General features: G+C 36.9%; 1 protein-coding gene across 1 annotated transcript in view; it reads left to right on the forward strand.

Moving 5' to 3' along the window:
• scn12aa (sodium channel, voltage gated, type XII, alpha a) overlaps positions 1 to 18,224 on the forward strand; it is a 60,666-nt gene that overhangs the window by 13,296 nt on the left and 29,146 nt on the right. The window contains 8 exon segments of the mRNA XM_073848528.1: positions 2,568 to 2,766; positions 9,905 to 10,046; positions 10,134 to 10,331; positions 11,111 to 11,287; positions 12,025 to 12,375; positions 13,789 to 13,915; positions 14,298 to 14,536; positions 14,617 to 14,790. Of these exon segments, the coding sequence (XP_073704629.1) occupies positions 2,568 to 2,766; positions 9,905 to 10,046; positions 10,134 to 10,331; positions 11,111 to 11,287; positions 12,025 to 12,375; positions 13,789 to 13,915; positions 14,298 to 14,536; positions 14,617 to 14,790 (1,607 nt within the window).

Here is an 18,224-nt window from a genome sequence, read left to right on the forward strand (position 1 = left end):
CTCACAGGAGAGCTCACATGCTGAAAGCAGGGCTCTATAGAGTGGAGGCTGCAAAATGAATCTCTGAAGAGAGAAAAGCCTGACAACACTCAGTCTTGGTGAGTGGTAATATTAGCACTCCACCAAGGATAGTTAGCGAGGCCAGGAAGGGGCTTACCAGCTGTCATGACAGAATGGGCCTAATAAGTGAGCTCTTTCAAGAGTGACGGTCAAACGACTCTCACAGAGAGGAGACCTGATACACCATGCTACCACAATGGAGTGGGAAAAACCAGAGGTTTTTAGAACCAACTCTAGAATGGGAACGGAGATACTGCGTAACCCATACCATATAGGATTTTTAGAAAAGAACCCTACCCTCAGGGGGGGATCTTTACCACTCATGTGGATTTCAGAAAGTGCCCAGAGACTTGCGTGTGCACTTACCACTTCACATGGGTTTTAGGGAGTGCTCAAAGCTTTACGTGAGTACTCACCAATGTGGGTTTGAGGAGGTGCCCAGGCTTTTAGCATGGGAAACCATGTTTGCGATGGTAGCAGTTGCTCACAAGAGGCCTTATTATTCACTGTAGAGAAGCTCAAGAGTGGAGGTCTCAAGATGATAACCCTCACTGAGGGGAGACCTGGCTACACTCAATGCTAGGAAGTACCAAACTCACCTAAGAGTCTACATACAGGACTCTGTAGAGTGGAGGCTTCATGAAATGAATCTCTAAAGAGAGAAAAAGCCTAACAACACTCAGCCTTGGCAGAGGGGCTCTTAGCACAATACCAAGAATAGTTAGCGAGGCTCAACAGGGCCTACCAGCTATCATACTGTGAGAATGGGTCTAAAAATGAGCTCTTAGAGAGAGAAGGTCTCAATACAGCGACTCTCGGAACGAGAGGAGACCTGAAACACTGTGCTACCGAGACAAAAGTTGGGAAAAACCAGGGCTTTATGACCAACTGTCATAATGTGTGAGAGCAAAGGTCCTCAGCAAAACGCCACAGGCGAGAGGGGACCTAACAGCAGCACTTAAGAGTGGAGGCTTCAGCAGAAAGACTCTCTAAAATGAGAGGAGGCCTGACGACACTCATATCTAAAGCTTCAACACTAGAGGCAGTTAGTGAAGCTAAACAGCCTACATAAACTACCTGAGTGGAGCTCTACAGAGCGAAGGCTGCAGCTAGACGATTCTCACTGTGAGAAATACGTCCAACAGCTCTCAGTCTAGGCCATAGGGAAGACTGTGAGAGCAAGATCTTCATCATAACGCCACTAGGCGAGAGGAGACCTAACAGCAGCACTTAAGAGTGGAGGCTTCAGCAGAAAGACTCTCTTTACCGAGAAGAGGCCTAACAACACTCCGATCGATCTCGCTCTGAAAGGGGGGAAACTCCTAGGAGTGGAGGTCTCACTTGTATGAACACAGTAATCAAAGGGAAGGGACCTGACCACACTCAGCACCTAAGGCGATTAATTATGCAAAGCAAAAATAGATCACCTTAGTGGAGTTTCAGAGAGCGGAGGCTTCAGCAGAGTGATTCTCGACTCGAAGAGGCCTGACAACGCTCACCGTGGCAGGAAAATCTAGGAGTGGAGGTCTTAGAACAACACAACTCACTAAAATGAGGGGAGACCTAACTACACTCAACCCCAGTGTAGTAAATAAGGCTCAAGCAGAGCCTGCATACTAAAATTACCATCTGGATGGAGCTTTAAGCGCCAATACAGAGTTCAATGAACTCTGGAGGTCCAACACAGGGCTTTCGCCAAGGAAGACCTGCTGCATTACGCCTTAGTGTAAATAGCGAGGCTCAAAAGGAGCCTACAAGCTACTAGAACTGCCCAAGATGGAACTGTGAGAAATCGGCCGAAATGTGAACCTCCAAGGGGGTGGAAGTCTCAACAGCACAACTCTCAGCAAGAGGAGGCCTGAATAAAAACTACTCACAGGGGGGTTTTACTAAACTTTCCTTTCTCTAACATTAGAAGCAGAGCCCTGGGGAGCGTGGGCTTCAGTGCACTGACTCAAAAAGAGAGGCAGCCTACAACACTCAACCCTAGGTTGCTTACATTAAGAAAGGGGTGGAGATCTCAACCCAAACCTCCCGGCTTTACACTCAATAAAGAGCGGAGTCTCTGTACAGACTCTACCACGGCACGGGGAGTCTGCCACACCCAGTAGGTGTGCAATATATATATATATATATATATACATATATATTAAATAATGTCTAAGCCAAGCTCTGGATAGCGGAGGCTTCAGAGGATAGCTCTCAAATGAGAGGAAGCCTAAAAACACTTCACCCCTTTCGGTTATAAAAGGTGAGGTCTCACGTTATCTCACTGATGAGGGAAGACCTGACTACACTCAACGCTAGGGACAGTAAAAAGCTCAGTACAGAGCTCAAGTACTCAAGTCTATATATATATATATATATATATATATATATATATATATATATATATATATATATATATATACATATATACACACCCAAATACATGTCAGTTCATGTACTGGGCCGTCAGATGAGTCCATTAAGCGAAAGCGCTTGTCTTTCTCCCCGATGTCCGCCAGGTTCACTCACAAACTGTGGTGCGGCGCAGCTCAGCCACCTCCGCGGGTCTTTATCCTCCAGCAGATCAGCCTGGTACGCTTGCACACTGCCACTGTGTGCAGGCACCACCAGTCTGACCCGCTGCCGCGTATGCCCTCAGCGTCGATGTTACCCCTGCCGAGAGACAATAAGCGTCTCCTCAGCCGTGGGCATCGACACGCATCCAAGCTCACACACTCACTCTGCATGCTGATATAGATGAGTGCGGGCTGAATATGGTTTATCCCATGCCTTCCCGATCTTATTATATAGATCAGGAAGGAAAGGGATGCACATGGGGACTGGTCTGTTATGGCCAGGGAGAAATTGCTCATATAAACTGCTATGAGCAACCTCCCCCTGCACACACTTTCACCGCAGATCTAAGCAGACCGCAGCGCGGTTCACAACAGACAACAGCTCATCATACGCGGGGCAGGCAGGCTGTGAGAGCTCAGAAAATAGCTTTTCTCCCATAACAGCCACATCCTGCTCACCCTGGCTTAAAACCAGTAGAGCACTTTCTGCTGGATCATAGGATGTTGAAAAACAATACATACTCCGCCCGCAGCTCGCCTTCGTCAGCGGCTGACGAGCGTGAGAGAGATTAACACGTCTCTCAAACTTGTGAGCGCGCCTCATCTGTAACCGCCGTGGGCTCGTTCTCCACGCAGCCTCGGCTGCAGCAGAACCCGAGCCGCGTAGGGCAGATAAATGTCCCAATTCCCTCGAGAAAGGGGACAAACGAGAGCGGAGAAACTCTCACAATGAATGCGCTCTGCTCTCTCAAGAACAGAGTGTGCATGCTCTTCACCCAAACACACAACACACAGGTTGTGCACGTCATCTAGTGGCAGATTTCTCTGACATGGATTCGCACACTTCCTGAACTGTTTCACTCTAGGCATCGTCATTCTACTCACGCTTAGAACAAGGAGTCTGAAGACAAAAAGATGGTTGATGTATTCACAAGTGCCCCTTATATACTGGTAGGCGCCTTGTTATGATGTCTTGGCTGGCGCCAGCCAATGTCAAAGTTCATTGTTGTTGTTCTATAGGAGCTTCAGAACCGGTAACGCTGAAGGCAGTTCCCATAGTGTCCACCAGGACGCAGCGTAGAGTTCCCTCCGGAAGGGAACTTTCGACTCTAAAATGTCAAAAAAATTAAACACGAATGTTGAAAACTGACTTCATCCAGTGTTTAGATTTTTGTACTGAAAATGTATGCAAATTAGCGCATATTTCATTAAATAATGCCTCATTCTCATATTTAAACCTAACATTATAGAAAACTTGTAATACAAAAAAAGTTTGCAATTATCAATGTAATCAATCAACTCTGTAAGTAAGGAGATAACTATTAGTTAATTTTTTTACCCTATTCACCTGCAGTGTCTCGCCTTAATAAACTTACTTTTAGTAATTTTAAAATAAACAGAATGTTCGTTCAGAGTTATCTGGTCTTTTATAATGTTCTCAAAATGCTAGCACAAAAGCGTTATTCATACGTAGTTTATGGAGTGCCTATTTCTGAAACGATTCATCTAATGTTTGTTTTTTTAAGTTACTACTTGTAGAAAGTTCAGAGAAAATTCAAAAGAGACATTCCCACAATAATGCAAAATTAAACAATAAAACTGAAGGTAATCTTCACGCTTGCACTAAAATAACATTTTTATAGATTAATATTTTTGTTATAACTGGGCTATTCACAATGTAAAAAAAAAAGGTAAATAAAACGAAACATTTAGAAAATGTATTATAAATGACAACCCTCATATTACTATTTACACTAAGTACAAACGATGATAGATTCTATTATACTATGTAAAAACAGCAGCATGTCTTCAATGTAAATAGTCAATGCTATTTATACTTAGCGCAATAAAGCCATCCCTACATCTACCCCTAAACCTACCTGATTGAAACACTTTGTTATTTCCACTTTTCGAATATATCCTTCATTATTATTGAAAATAAATGTCACCCTGGAACACAAAACCAGTTTTAAGTAGCACGGGTATATTTGTAGTAATAGCCAAAACTACACTGTATGGGTCAAAATGATTGATTTTTCTTTTATGCCAAAAATCATTAGGATATTAAGTTAATGTCATGTTCCATGAAGATATTTTGTAAATTTCCTACTGTAAATATATTAAAACTTAATTTTTGATTAGTAATATGCACTGCTAAGAACTTCATTGGGACAACTTTAAAGAGGATTTTTGCACCCTCAGATTTCAGATTTTCACATAGTTGTATCTCAGCCAAATATTGTCCTATCCTAACAAACCATACATCAGTGGAAAGCTTTGTTATTTAAAAGGCGGATTCTATTCTTGTATTCTATGGTTGTCTATTCCAAGCAAACATGTAAATAGCCAAACACCAAATAAGGTAAATAGCCTCTAAGCAATGGCTATTTGTACTTTCAAATAAACCTGGGCTCAGGTCTCTTTAATGCATGTCTGTGAGATTTGTTTGCTTGTATTATAGTGTGTCAAGTGAAAATCATATGCCTGCTCTGTTATAAAATATATCATAATAGCACACAAATTTATGTGTGATTAGCCTGCTGTCAAATGCATGCATGCTTGCTAAATTCTTCAGCAGCTGATATGAAAGGTCAGCACTTACATGTGAGTAGGCAGAACCTGAAAGACACTCTTATTACCATCGTTTCAATCACTTCCAGGACACGGTTACTATAGAGACCTGAGTACCTCCGTCTTCATGGCAACCTCAATCCCGGATAATGCACGGATTTAACCTGTGAACTGATGCCGAACTGGACCAGACCTACAGAAAAAAAGAGGAAAAAAACACAAATTAGATCTTAGAAATCTCTCAGTTGTTTCTCCTGTTTTTTAGATTTTGCTCCTGAGAAAAATCTTTAAATCTTTAAAAGCTTCAGCACTAAATCTCCACTAAAACTACATTTTCAAAAGTATTCTGAGACATAGACCTCAGTATCTAACAGAAAAGGTTTATTGCTCAAAGAATGTTTTATTTAAGCAATAAGGTACGAGAGGCCGTGCTGTATCATGAATAAATCACGGCTGAAGGGCGTTGCCTGCAACCCCTTCAGCCGTGATTTATTCATGATACAGCACGGCCTCAAGTACCTTATTGCTTTTATAAAACGGTTACCACACAATAAAAATATTAAAATCAAAAATATATATTAATTTATATATATTAAGTTGTACGTTTTCATAAAGTAAAATCATTAACTGCCTTCCGCTGTAAAAAGTAGTCCCTAACTGCTGCAGCTGTGTTTACGTTGCTAAGGGTGGTTGCTAAGGGGGTTCAATGATACACAAAACCGTTGAGTGAAGCGGTCATAGCAGTGCCGTATCATGAATACGACACAGCTGCTGACCAATCAGAATTGAGAAATGGAACTAACCGTTTTATAAATAGCTTTATATCAATTTGTTTAGAGTACAATTACACATACAGTTGAGGTCAAAAATGTACTCCCCCCCCCCCTTCAGAATCTTCTAAATGTTAATTATTTTTACCAAACTAAGAGGAATCATAGAAAATGCATGTTATTTTTTTATTTAGTACTGACCGGAATAAGACTTTTTATGTGAAAGATGTTAGTCCACAAGAGAAAATAATAGCTGGATTTATAAAAATGACCCAGTTCAAAAGTTTACTTCCCCTTGATTCTTAATACTGTGTTGGTTCCTGAATGATCCACAGCTGTGTTTTTTTGTTTAGTGATAGTTGTTCACGAGTCCCTTGTTTGTCCTGAACAGTTAAACTGCCCGCTGTTCTTCAAAAAAACCCTTCAGGTCCCACAAATTCTTTGGTTTTTAAGCATTTTTGTGTATTTGAACCCTTTCCAACAATGACTGTATGTTTTTGACATCCATCTTTTCACACTGAGGACAACTGAGAGACTCATAGGCAACTATGACAGAAGGTTCAAACACTCACTGATGCTCCAGAAGGAAATACTATGCATTAAGAGCCGGGGGTGAAAACTTTTTGAATTTGAAGGTCAGAGTAAATTTAACTTATTTTGTCTTCTGGGAAACATGTATCTTCTGTAGCCTCTGAAGGGCAGTACTATATGAAAAATATATGATATTTAAAATCTCCATTCGGTTCAAAAGTTCCTCTTAATGCACAGTTTTTCTTTCTGGAGCATCAGCGACAGTTTGAATCTTCTGTAATAGTTGCATATGATTCCTTTAGTTGTCCTCAGTGTGAAAGGATGGATATCAGAATCATACAGTCATTGTTGGAAATGGTTCAAATACACAAAAATGCTGGAAAACCTGAAAGATTTTTCTGAAGAACAGTGGGCAGTTTAATTGTTCAGGACAAACAAGGGACTCATGAACAACTATGACTAAAAAAAAGTACACAGCTGTGGATCATTCAGGTAACAGAACAGTATTAAGAATCAAGTGTATGTAAACTTTTGAACGGGGTCATTTTTATAAATTCAACTTTTATTTTCACTTGTAAACTATATGTAAACATCTTTTATGTGAAATATCTTATTCAGGTCAGTACTAAATAAACAATAACATGCAGTTTGGTAAATTAATTAAGATTTTGCAGATTCTGAAAGGGGGTGTAAACTTTTGACCTCAACTGTACATAAAATGATGCTTACTGTTTAAAAGTTTGGGGTCAGTAGTTTTTTTTTTTCTTATTTTAAAGAAATGAATACTTTTATTCAGCAAAGACACATTAAATTGATCAAAAGTGACAGTGAAAACATTTACGATATTACAAAAGATTTCTGCTTTAAAACTTTCTAGTCATCAAAAAATCTGTAAAAAAAATCTGTATCATTGTTTCCACAAACATATTCAGCAGCACAACTGTTTTCAACATAGATAATAATAAGAAATGTTTCTTGAGTAGCAAATCTGCATAGTAGAATGGTTTCTGAATGATCATGCGACACTGAAGACTGGAGTAATGATTTGAACCACAGGAATACATTATATTTTAAAATATATTTAAATAGTAAATGGTTCTTTTAGAATGTAATAATTTTTCACAATATTACATATTTGGGATCAAATAAATGCAGCTTTGGTGAGCACAAGTGACTGACCCCAAACTTTTAACCAGTAGCACATAAATAAATTCACATATAAAACCTGATTTTAAGAGAATTTTAGGGGAATCATCTAAAAATAACATTCTAGGTTTCTCCTCCTGTCTATGACACACAGGTTTCATCGCCACAGTCTCTGAGCATGGTATTGTACTAGACCTTATTATATAAACCTGTGTGTGTTTGAACACATTGTCAGGGAGATCATGGTAGCATCGTCTCCCTCTCCCTTTCTGCCTTTGGGTGAGAGATTTACAGATGGCCTCATTTTGCAGCTCTGCTGTCCAGCTGTTGGCAGTTCCATTACTAAATGATCCCTCTGTCAGATTGACAGGCGTCTGTCCTCTGCTTGGCCTGTCACTCAAACTTAATGTCACCATGGTAACGGAGAGAAAGAGAGGATGGAAAAAAATTAACTGCAACTTGATACCCATCTGTTTACTTATAATCTTTCTTTTGGGCCTCAACGCATGTAAATGATGTGCCTCCTTAAATGGGACATATCATGGAAACTGGACTTTTCTTTAAGTGCTGTAATTGGGTCCCCCATGCATCTACCTACTAAGAAAACATGAAACTTGCTTTGTTTTGGTAAGCCTTTCTATGCAAGCATGTGAACAAATTTTGAGCTTAGAAAACTCTACATCCGAACTTCAAACTAATATGTGACCCTGGACCACAAAACCAGTCTTAAGTAGCACAGGTATATTTGTTGTAATAGCTAAACATATGGGTCAAAATTATCGACTTTTATTTAATACCAAAAAATATTAGGATATTAAGTAAAGATCATGTTCCATGAAGATTATTAGTAAATTTCCTACCGTAAATATATCAAATCATAATTTTTGATTAGTAATATGCATGGCTAAGAACTTCATCTGGACAAATTTAAAGGTGATTGTCTCAATATTTAGATTTTTTTGCACCCTCAAATTAGATATTCAAATAGTTGTATCTCAGCCAAATATTGTCCTAACAAACCATACATCAATGGAAAGCTTATTTATTCAGCTTCCAGATGATGTATAAGGGTCAAAGATGTTAAGATGTCCACGTCAAAAGAAATTTACCAAAGTGATTTTATGTCCATAGAAAGCACATTAAATGTAAGTGTCTACTTTTGAGGATTCAAATAAGTTTTTGGAGAATAAAATGTACAAATTTGGTTGAAATAATGTTACATTGTTATTCAGTGTGACACAATATTTATGTAAAAATTAAAAAAAACATGCTTGTTCTGACTTGTACATATTAAAATATGTAAAAAGTAAAAAAAGCATATTACATTTTGTTTTGTTTTAAATGAATAAAAAAATCTTACTGACAAATGTGAAAAACCTAGTATAGTGGCAAATTTTAAAAAATGTATAATTACAACTAATTGGTATTTGGGGTGAAATTAATCTTTTAATTAGTCATAAACTGATTTTTGTTGTAAATATGCCTGACAAGACTGTTAAACATTGAAAGACTGAATGACATTTTAGTGGGTGTCTTCTGTTAATTAGAGAAAAATGTATATTTATTTTTTGCTCAGAAAAACTAAAACAAAAATTAAATTAAATTGAAAAGAAAACTTAAAAAAAAAAAATCTGGAGAAAAAAACAACAACAATTTAAAGCAGTATAACACTTATTGTTTTTATGCTAAACCCTTTTTAGTTTTTGACCCATAAATCTGTCAAAAAATGGACCAAATGACTGGTTTTGTGGATTTCAGTGCAGACATGATAATCAAAAACAAAATGATGTTTTTAGCAGACTATCTGAGTTATGAGCTGTAAACCCTAACAGCCTTATTCTAAAAAAGGGGGCGGGAGCAGCAGCTCATTTGCATTTAAAGAGGCATGCACGAAAACAGCTTAAACTCAAAACAGACATTTTCAAAATCATATAATAAATGATCTGTGGGATATTTTGAGCTGTAACTTCACAGGCACATTCTGGGAACAGATTAGACTTATAGTACATATTGTGAAGAGGGAAATGATAGGTCTCCTTTAATGGATCTGAGATCGTTGTATATATACAGTATTTTAATATATAGTCCTACATTAATGAGAAGCTAAAATCTCAATGAAAACCAAAATTGGTTTCATTTTCTAGAAGCTAAATATTTCTTTATTTGTGGGTTGAAATGAGATATGAATGTACTTTCATCACATTGACCCATGTTTCTATGCTATATGCTCCTTTGACTCACACTGTCATTCTCCATACACAGGAAGTGCCCTGATGGGTTTGACTGTTTAAAAACAGGCAGGAACCCAAACTACGGCTACACAAGCTTTGACACCTTTGGCTGGGCCTTCCTGGCTCTCTTCAGACTCATGACACAAGACTACTGGGAAAACCTTTACCATCAGGTACAAGTTATGACATTGAAGGAATAAGCATATGTTATCTGTTATCTAAATATTATTACTAACCTCTCTTCATCATCTCCGTGCTAGACTTTACGTTCGGCAGGGAAGACCTACATGATTTTCTTTGTGCTGGTGATCTTTCTGGGTTCGTTCTATCTGGTAAACTTGATCCTGGCTGTCGTGGCTATGGCATATGAGGAGCAAAACCAAACAACTATCGCTGAGGCCTGGGCGAAAGAAAGAGAGTTTCAGCTGGCGATGGAACAGCTACGCAAGGACCAGAGGGTAATTTGACAACTAGCAGTCTGACATAGCAAGTACCAAAGTATTACCAAATACAGCTGTATTTTGCTTTAAATGGTGGTCAAATCATGTTGTGAATACAACTTAGAATACTGAAATGATGCTCCTAAAGTTGAAGTCAAAAGTTACATTTATTTAGTACTGACCTGACTAAGATATTTTGCATAAAAGACATATAGTCCACATTTATGAAAATGACCAAGTTCAAAAGTTCACATACGCTTGATTCTTAATACTTTGTTGTTACCTGAACGATCCACAACTGTGTTGTTTTTGTTCAGTGATAGTTATTCATGAGTACCTTGTTTGTCCTGATGCTCACTGATGCTTCAGAAGGAAAACCCATGCATTAAGAGCATTTTGATTTTGAAGATCAGTGTAAATTTAACTTTTTTTGTCTTCTGGGAACATGTAAGTATTTTCTGTAGCAGCTGAAGGGCAGTACTAAACGGAAAAATATGATAGTTAGCCCAAAAAAAAAAAAAAAAAAAAGCACACATTCTTGTTCCCATTCTTTTTCAAAAGTTTACACCCTTGGCTCTTAATGCATAATTTTTCCTTCTGGAGCATCAGTAAGCATTTGAACCTTTTGTAATAGTTGCATATGAGTCCCTCAGTTGTCCTCAGTGTGAAAAGTTGGATCTCAAAATCATAGTCATTTTTGGAAAGGGTTCAAATACACAAAAATACTGAAAAACCAAAGAATTTGTGAGACATCAGACAATCAGCACATCTGATTTTTCTGTTATCGTTGGTATTAGGCATTAGCAAAACAGCGTAGAAAGGAGGCTGAGATGGCCCTGGTAGCAGATTTATCTCCATCACCTTTCTCACGGAAAGACTCTGTCAAATGCAGAAGTAGAACGAGATCCCACAGAACGCTTTCAGAGGAGATGGAGGACGCCTTCTTGACAAAATTTGAACCATTTGATGAGAAAGTAAGTACTATTTCATAACTGTTTAATTCATATTTGGCTTTAAGTTACACTCATTTTTACAGAAAAAAAGCGTCCAACATAAAATAGGAAAAATATATAAAAATATATATTTTTTTTAAATCACATTTTCTACATAAAATGCAACTAAAGTTGTTGCATCTGTCTTACAATATTTCAGTATCATTGATATAATAGTTTTTTTATCTTTTCAGTTGTTGCTTCATTTTTAGTTAAAGTTTTTGTCATTTTTACATAACATTTATTAATATAATAAATCTGTATAGTATTTATAACATTGTCCCCCGGTTTCACAGACAAGTCTTAAGTCTAGTCCTAGACTAAAATGTAAGTGTGAGCTGTTTCAGCTGAAATAAAATTGCACTGATTGATCTTAAAATACACCAGTGCCTTTGTTTTGTCTTAAGATGCACACCAGTAATGTTTTTTTCTAAGCATGTTTATAAAAATTACTTAAATGTCCTAATTGAACTATGGCCTAATCCTGGCTTAGTCTAAGCCCTGTCTGTGAAACCGGGCCTGTATGTATTAGTTATTTTAAGACTTCAACTTAGACTAAATGATAAATGTTGCCTTTTCAACTAGTTGAATTAAGTTTATTTAAAATTGTATTTGATTTCAGTTAACGTTAATTATGCATTTAGTTTCAGTTAAAAATAACCCTACTGCCTTGGGAATGTCTTGTCTTTCTTATCATCTACTTTCTAATCTTTCTCCAGCCAGCTCACCCTCTCCTGGCCACTCTCTCCTCCCATCCTCTGAGCACCCGTCGCGGAAGCCAACTCAGCATCTTTACCTTCCGGCCTCGCAACAGTTCAGAGGCCGACTTTGCAGACGACGAACACAGCATCCACGACGATGGCCGGAGCCGAGCAGGTTCCATGGCGACACCGTGGACCAAGCGGCGCACGGGTAGCATCAGGAGTCACTCTTCACAGGTGTTCACACCCATCCTCACTCTTAATGGCAGACTAAACATTTCTCTGGACCAGAATGGTATCACCAGCATCAGCCCGCACACCCCGACATCTGTTCCAGCGTTCAGCATGGAGAAGGTTCGGGAGGACACGGTATGGTCGAATTACACCTGTTTTCCATGGAAAAGTAGAAATCATGTCATATACTCACCCTCATGTTCCTGGAATCCAATGTTTGTCCTCCAAATAACACAAAAGCAGAAAGTCCAGGCAAATATATCAACTTCCATTTTATGGAAAATGAGTTGAGGATGTCTATTGAATGGATGAAGTGAGAAAATGTTGATATAATAATAATTTCATACTGAAATATTAATAAAAAGGTTCAATCTAATTAAAAATAGGCTATTTTAATTCTATAAAAACTACTGTTTCATATTTGTAATTGTGACCCTGGACTACAAGTCTTAAGTAGCACACAAAATGTTTCTTTTATGCCAAAAATCTTTAAATATTAAATTAAGATCATGTTCCATGAAGATATTTTGTAAATTTCCTACTGTTAATATATCAAAACTTAATTTTTGATTTGTAATATGCATTGCTAAGAACTTCATCTGGACAACTTCAAAGGCATTTTTCTCAATATTTAGATTTTTTTGCACCCTTTCAAATAGTTGTATCTCAGCCAAATATTGTTTTATACTAACAAACATAAATCAATGGAAAGCTTATTTATGCAGCTTTCAGATGATATATGAATCTCAATTTTGAAAAATTGACACATATGACTGGTTTTGTGGTTCAGGGTCACATCTGATATGCAAATTTCTAACTCCTCTAAATAATCAACAATCAAAACTTTGTTGAAAAACCTGTTGCACACAATCTACTACATGCCTTCTGTCATCTTGATGAATAGTTCATACTTTTTAAGATAAAAAGGCATTGGAAAAGTCATTTTAGTATAATTTTGGTAGCACTTTATTTTACAGTTCCACATGTGCATACTATGTAACTGGGTAGTAACTACACACTAACTCTGAACCTACCCCTAAATCTAACTTTAACTCATGTAATTACCTTATATTACCCTGTACTTAAGTATAATGTACGTACATGTAAGTGCACACACTGTAAAAAAAAGTGCAATCATAATTTTAGTACATTCTAAAGATCACATAAAGTTACATTAATTTTAAAATTTCATTTTACTTTTTGGCCATACAAATTGCATTTTCTTCTGAATAAACTGAAGGTGTTTTTTCCTCCATTATTTTACTGTATCATACTATATGAGCCCAAAAATACTGATATATCAAATATGATACTATTTTTTGTCTGATGATTACACAACTGTAAAAAAAAAATGATTTTATATGTTAGGCCTATAGGGTTAACCAATAGTGTGTATGCTTGTTAAAGTGGCAGCTTTTGAGAAACATTTCAAATCAGTGACTTACAAGGTTCCACTGTAGTTTGAATGCTGCTTTAGAAGGAAGTTGCCTTTGTTGGTATCAAACAATGGTATTAGAAAAGAGTTTTGATGTTCACTTTGACTGACAGGAGCCAGTGTGTCAAAACGAACAGACCACTCCAGCCAAGCTGACTGTCGACATGCAGGAGGAAGTCCCGCCCCCTCACAGGAAAAGAGGACTGAGCTCTGTCAGCTTCTTCAGTGACGTCATGGACGGTATGGTCCTAAAATTGTTTAGGAACAATAAAAAGACACAGATGAGACAATTGTTGACATGCTGTAAAAAAACAGAACTATAAAATCAACATTGATAACAGCTTAGATCACTGAATCTGAGAAGAATCTGATGAGAAATATTTGTACTTTTGTACCAGTTTGAGACTGTTGAGCTCTCTTCTTAACCTTTTTCTCATTAGGCAAATGAGAAGCAACCATATCTGATTGCTCTCTATTTAATCTCACTGCTGCCAATGAGAAATAATTTAGCTACTAAAAGAGGATTCAAAATATTAAAATGATTTCATCTTCAACACCAAACACCTTTTGGTTCAGTTTTCTTCTCATTTACTAATTTAATGATTTTCATTTCTCCTTTTAGAACTTGAAGAGGCCCAACAGAAATGTCCTCCATGTTGGTATGAATTTGCAAAGAAGTACCTGATTTGGACATGCTCTCCAGCCTGGCTGAGAGTGAAGGAAGGACTAAACGTCATGATCATGGACCCCTTCTTGGACCTTGCAATCACCATTTGCATTGTTCTCAACACACTGTTCATGGCGTTGGAGCACTACCCCATGACTGATGAATTCAACAGCATGCTGAGTGTTGGAAACCTGGTAAAGACAATAATATTAATAGTGGTGCCCGCATCACAACCAGCCCTATTTTAATGAAAAGTTTTGTTCTTGCTTACCAGGTGTTCACTGGAATCTTCACGGCTGAGATGGTGCTGAAGATCTTTGCTTTGGATCCATACTATTACTTTCAGCAAGGCTGGAACATCTTTGATGGAATTATTGTTTCTTTGAGTCTGATGGAGTTGGGCCTTTCCAACGTGGAAGGTCTGTCTGTCCTCCGCTCGTTCAGACTGGTAAGTTTCAACTGCTTGGAAATAGACATAGTAAATTCTCTAAACTGGACAGTGAGGACTGCCACATGCACAATATACAGTTTAGGTCAAAAGTTTACACCCCCCTTTCAGCAGAGGTGGAAAGAGTAATAAAATATGCTACTCAAGTGAAAGTACTGTTACTTCAATGAAATTTTACTGAAGTACAAGTAAAAGTTCTGGTCAAAAAATCTACTCAAGTAAAAGTAAAAAGTAACTAATTTAAAATTTTACTCTGAGTAAAATTTACTGAGCATTTTTTTTTAACAACAGGGGTTAGTGGGGGATTCTAGTGTTATTCAAAATAGACAAGGGGATATAAATCTCAACCTGGTTGTTTTTAATTGTGGAAAACAACTTTACAAAAAAAAGTTAAATAAAAACAAATAAATAAGATACAATAAAAATTAAATAACCATATAAAACATTTAGGGAAATTTTAGTGCAAATTATCCCATAAAACTTTAAACATCACAACCACTGAATGTGGCATAAACTGTGGATTCAGTAGAGCAGGGTTTCCCAACCTTTTTTACTCTGGGGCCCTCCTCCTTCTCCGGTCAATTTTGCAAGGCCCCCCTATACCTGACATGTCCTCTTATTTATTATTATCTTATTTATTTATTTACTTATTTACTTCCGCAGTAAAGAGAAAAGTATTTGTTTTGCCTTATTATTCTTCTACTGCATGCTATAAAAAAACTCAAAATTCAAACAAACTTTAAATATACCTTATAACCTTTAAAGAAAACCTCTGCTAAATTCTAACTTTTTAAAATTATATATACAGATCCCCTCATTCCCTCCACGCACAATAACAACAACAAGAAAAAAACATTTATTTATTTTATTATTATTATTATTATTTATTTATTTTTACTCAGTAACGAATAATATTTAAAATGTAGTTAAGTACAATACTTAAATCAAAACGTACTTGAGTAAAAGTAAAATTACTTTAAAAAGTAGAAGTACACAAAAAACCTACTCAATTACAGTAACGCGAGTAAATTCGTTAATTCGTTACTTTCCACCTCTGTCTTTCAGAATCTGCAAAATGTTAATTATTTGACCAAAATAAGAGGAATTATAAAAAATGCATGTTAATGTCTTTTTAGTACTGACCTGAGATATTTCACATAAAAGATGTTTACATAAAGACCACAATTGAAAATAATAGTTGAATTTATAAAAATGTACCTGTTCAAAATTTACATACGCTTGATTCCTAATACTGTCTTAATTACCTGAATGATCCACAGCTGTGTTTTTTTTTGTTTGTTTACTAATAGTTGTTCATGAGTCCTTTGTTTGTCCTAAACAGTTCAACTGCCCGCTGTTCTTCAGAAAAATCCTTCAGGTCCCACAAATTCTTTGGTTTTTTAGCATTTTTGTGTATTTGAACCCTTTCCAACAATGACTGTATGTTTGTGAGATCCATCTTTTTTACACTGAGGACAACTAAAGGAATCATATGCAACTATTACAGAAGGTTCAAACGCTCACTGATTTGAATATCAGGGTAAATTTAACTTATTTTGTCTTCTGAGAAACATGTAACTATCAGTGATGCGAGGGTTGATCCAAAATGAGCGGGTGCCTGCGGTCACCCGCGGTTACGAATCATCCAAAAATATTTTTAATGACATTCGGGTCGCGGACGGTCGGGTCATTTGAAATAAAGATGCCAATTAAACCTTTGTAATTTATATAGTACTAGACACAATTTTCTATGAAATACATAGACCTACACTTTATTGGCTGAATAATATTTACCTTTTCAATGTTGAACGTTATTAACTGTTGAATAAATGCTGACGCGGGACAAAATGTGCGATTTCCCAACACGTTGAACTGAGCAATGCCATTGTACCATTTTAATAGGCTAATTTACATAATTAATGCCAAATGATGTTTGACAGTGAATGCATCTCTGCCCGCACTGCATAGCCGCATATAATCACTGGTGTCAGTCGCAAATATTAAACATGTGGGTCAGGAAGCGGGTCGGGTACAATATTTACCTTTTTTTTTTGCATTCCGAGTTGCGGGCGGGTTAGTTGACAACTTTTATACATTGACCCGCGCATCACTGGTAACTATCCTTTGTAGCCGCTGAAGGGCAGTACTAAATGAAAAAATACGATATTTAGGCAAAATAAGAAAATGTACACATCTCCATTCTGTTCAAAAGTCGCTGTTGGGAAGGGTTCAAATACACAAAAATGCTGGAAAACCAAAGAATTTATGGGACCTGAAGAACAGCAGGCAGTTTAACTGTTCAAAACAAACAAGGGACTCATGAACAACTGTCAGGTAACAACACAGTATTAAGAATCAAGGGGATGTAATTTTTATAAATTTGACTATTTTCTTTCGTGGACTACATGTCAACATCTTTTATGTGAAATATTCTTCAGGTCAGTACTAAATGAAAAATAACATGCATTTTGCATGATCCCTATTATTTTGGTAAAATAATCAACATTTTGCAGATTCTAAAAGAGGGATGTAAACTTTTGACCTCAACTGTATGAGAAATGCCATAAGGAGACGTGAATGTGTTTGAGTGAGTCATTGAATCAGAGTTTTGAATCAGTTAACTAAAGCAGTGTTTGAACTGTCTAAAAGAAATGAGCGCCATTTTTTGTTAAAACACACTTACACATTCACAAGTCACAAGACAAGGATTGCGAAACTAGTTAAATGTAATTATGGCCAGCTAAAAATGCATTAAGTAAAAATTTAGTAGTAAAATAGTAAGTTAGTAAAAAAGATTTAAACAATTCAGTATTGCATTATCCCCGTTAAAAAAGGACATAATTTCACAATCAATGATTTTGAACCTTGCCTCTTAATCTGACATCAATGTTTATATCTGTACCATGTAATTAAGAGGCATTAGTGCACTTGATACACACTGAATTCATTAGTACAGATACTCCATTAAAGTTTTAAATATCAACACCTGTATTTACACGATGTGAAAGCAGTACGCATGATGAACGCGGCACGCACAGTCCATCTGAACTTGTTTGACCCCTTTGACCTCAAGTGTCTTGCTATTCATTAACAGATTAAAGCTGCACAGAGCTTTTAACATCCCTTTATATTGTAATAAATACTATTGTTAAGCAGCGCTGTGTGTGTATGTTAAAAGTGACTTTTTTCATGGCTTCACCCACATGTGCATATTTGGCAGGGCAGTAATCCTTTATCCATTAGTGAGATTAAATATGTTGGAGTTGACATCTCAAAAAGTGGGCTACACTTTCTTTTAGTTCAACATCAGTCACACTGCAAACTGAATATAGGCCATGCTTTAGCTAAAATAAAGTACCAGTTCTGAGAATTTACATGAGAAAAATCTGTAACATTCAAAATGTAGATGGGTTTCTTTCTTTATCCGAACAGAT

Source organism: Garra rufa, chromosome 10 (assembly GCF_049309525.1).
Source record: "Garra rufa chromosome 10, GarRuf1.0, whole genome shotgun sequence".
NCBI classification, from domain to species: Eukaryota; Metazoa; Chordata; class Actinopteri; order Cypriniformes; family Cyprinidae; genus Garra; species Garra rufa.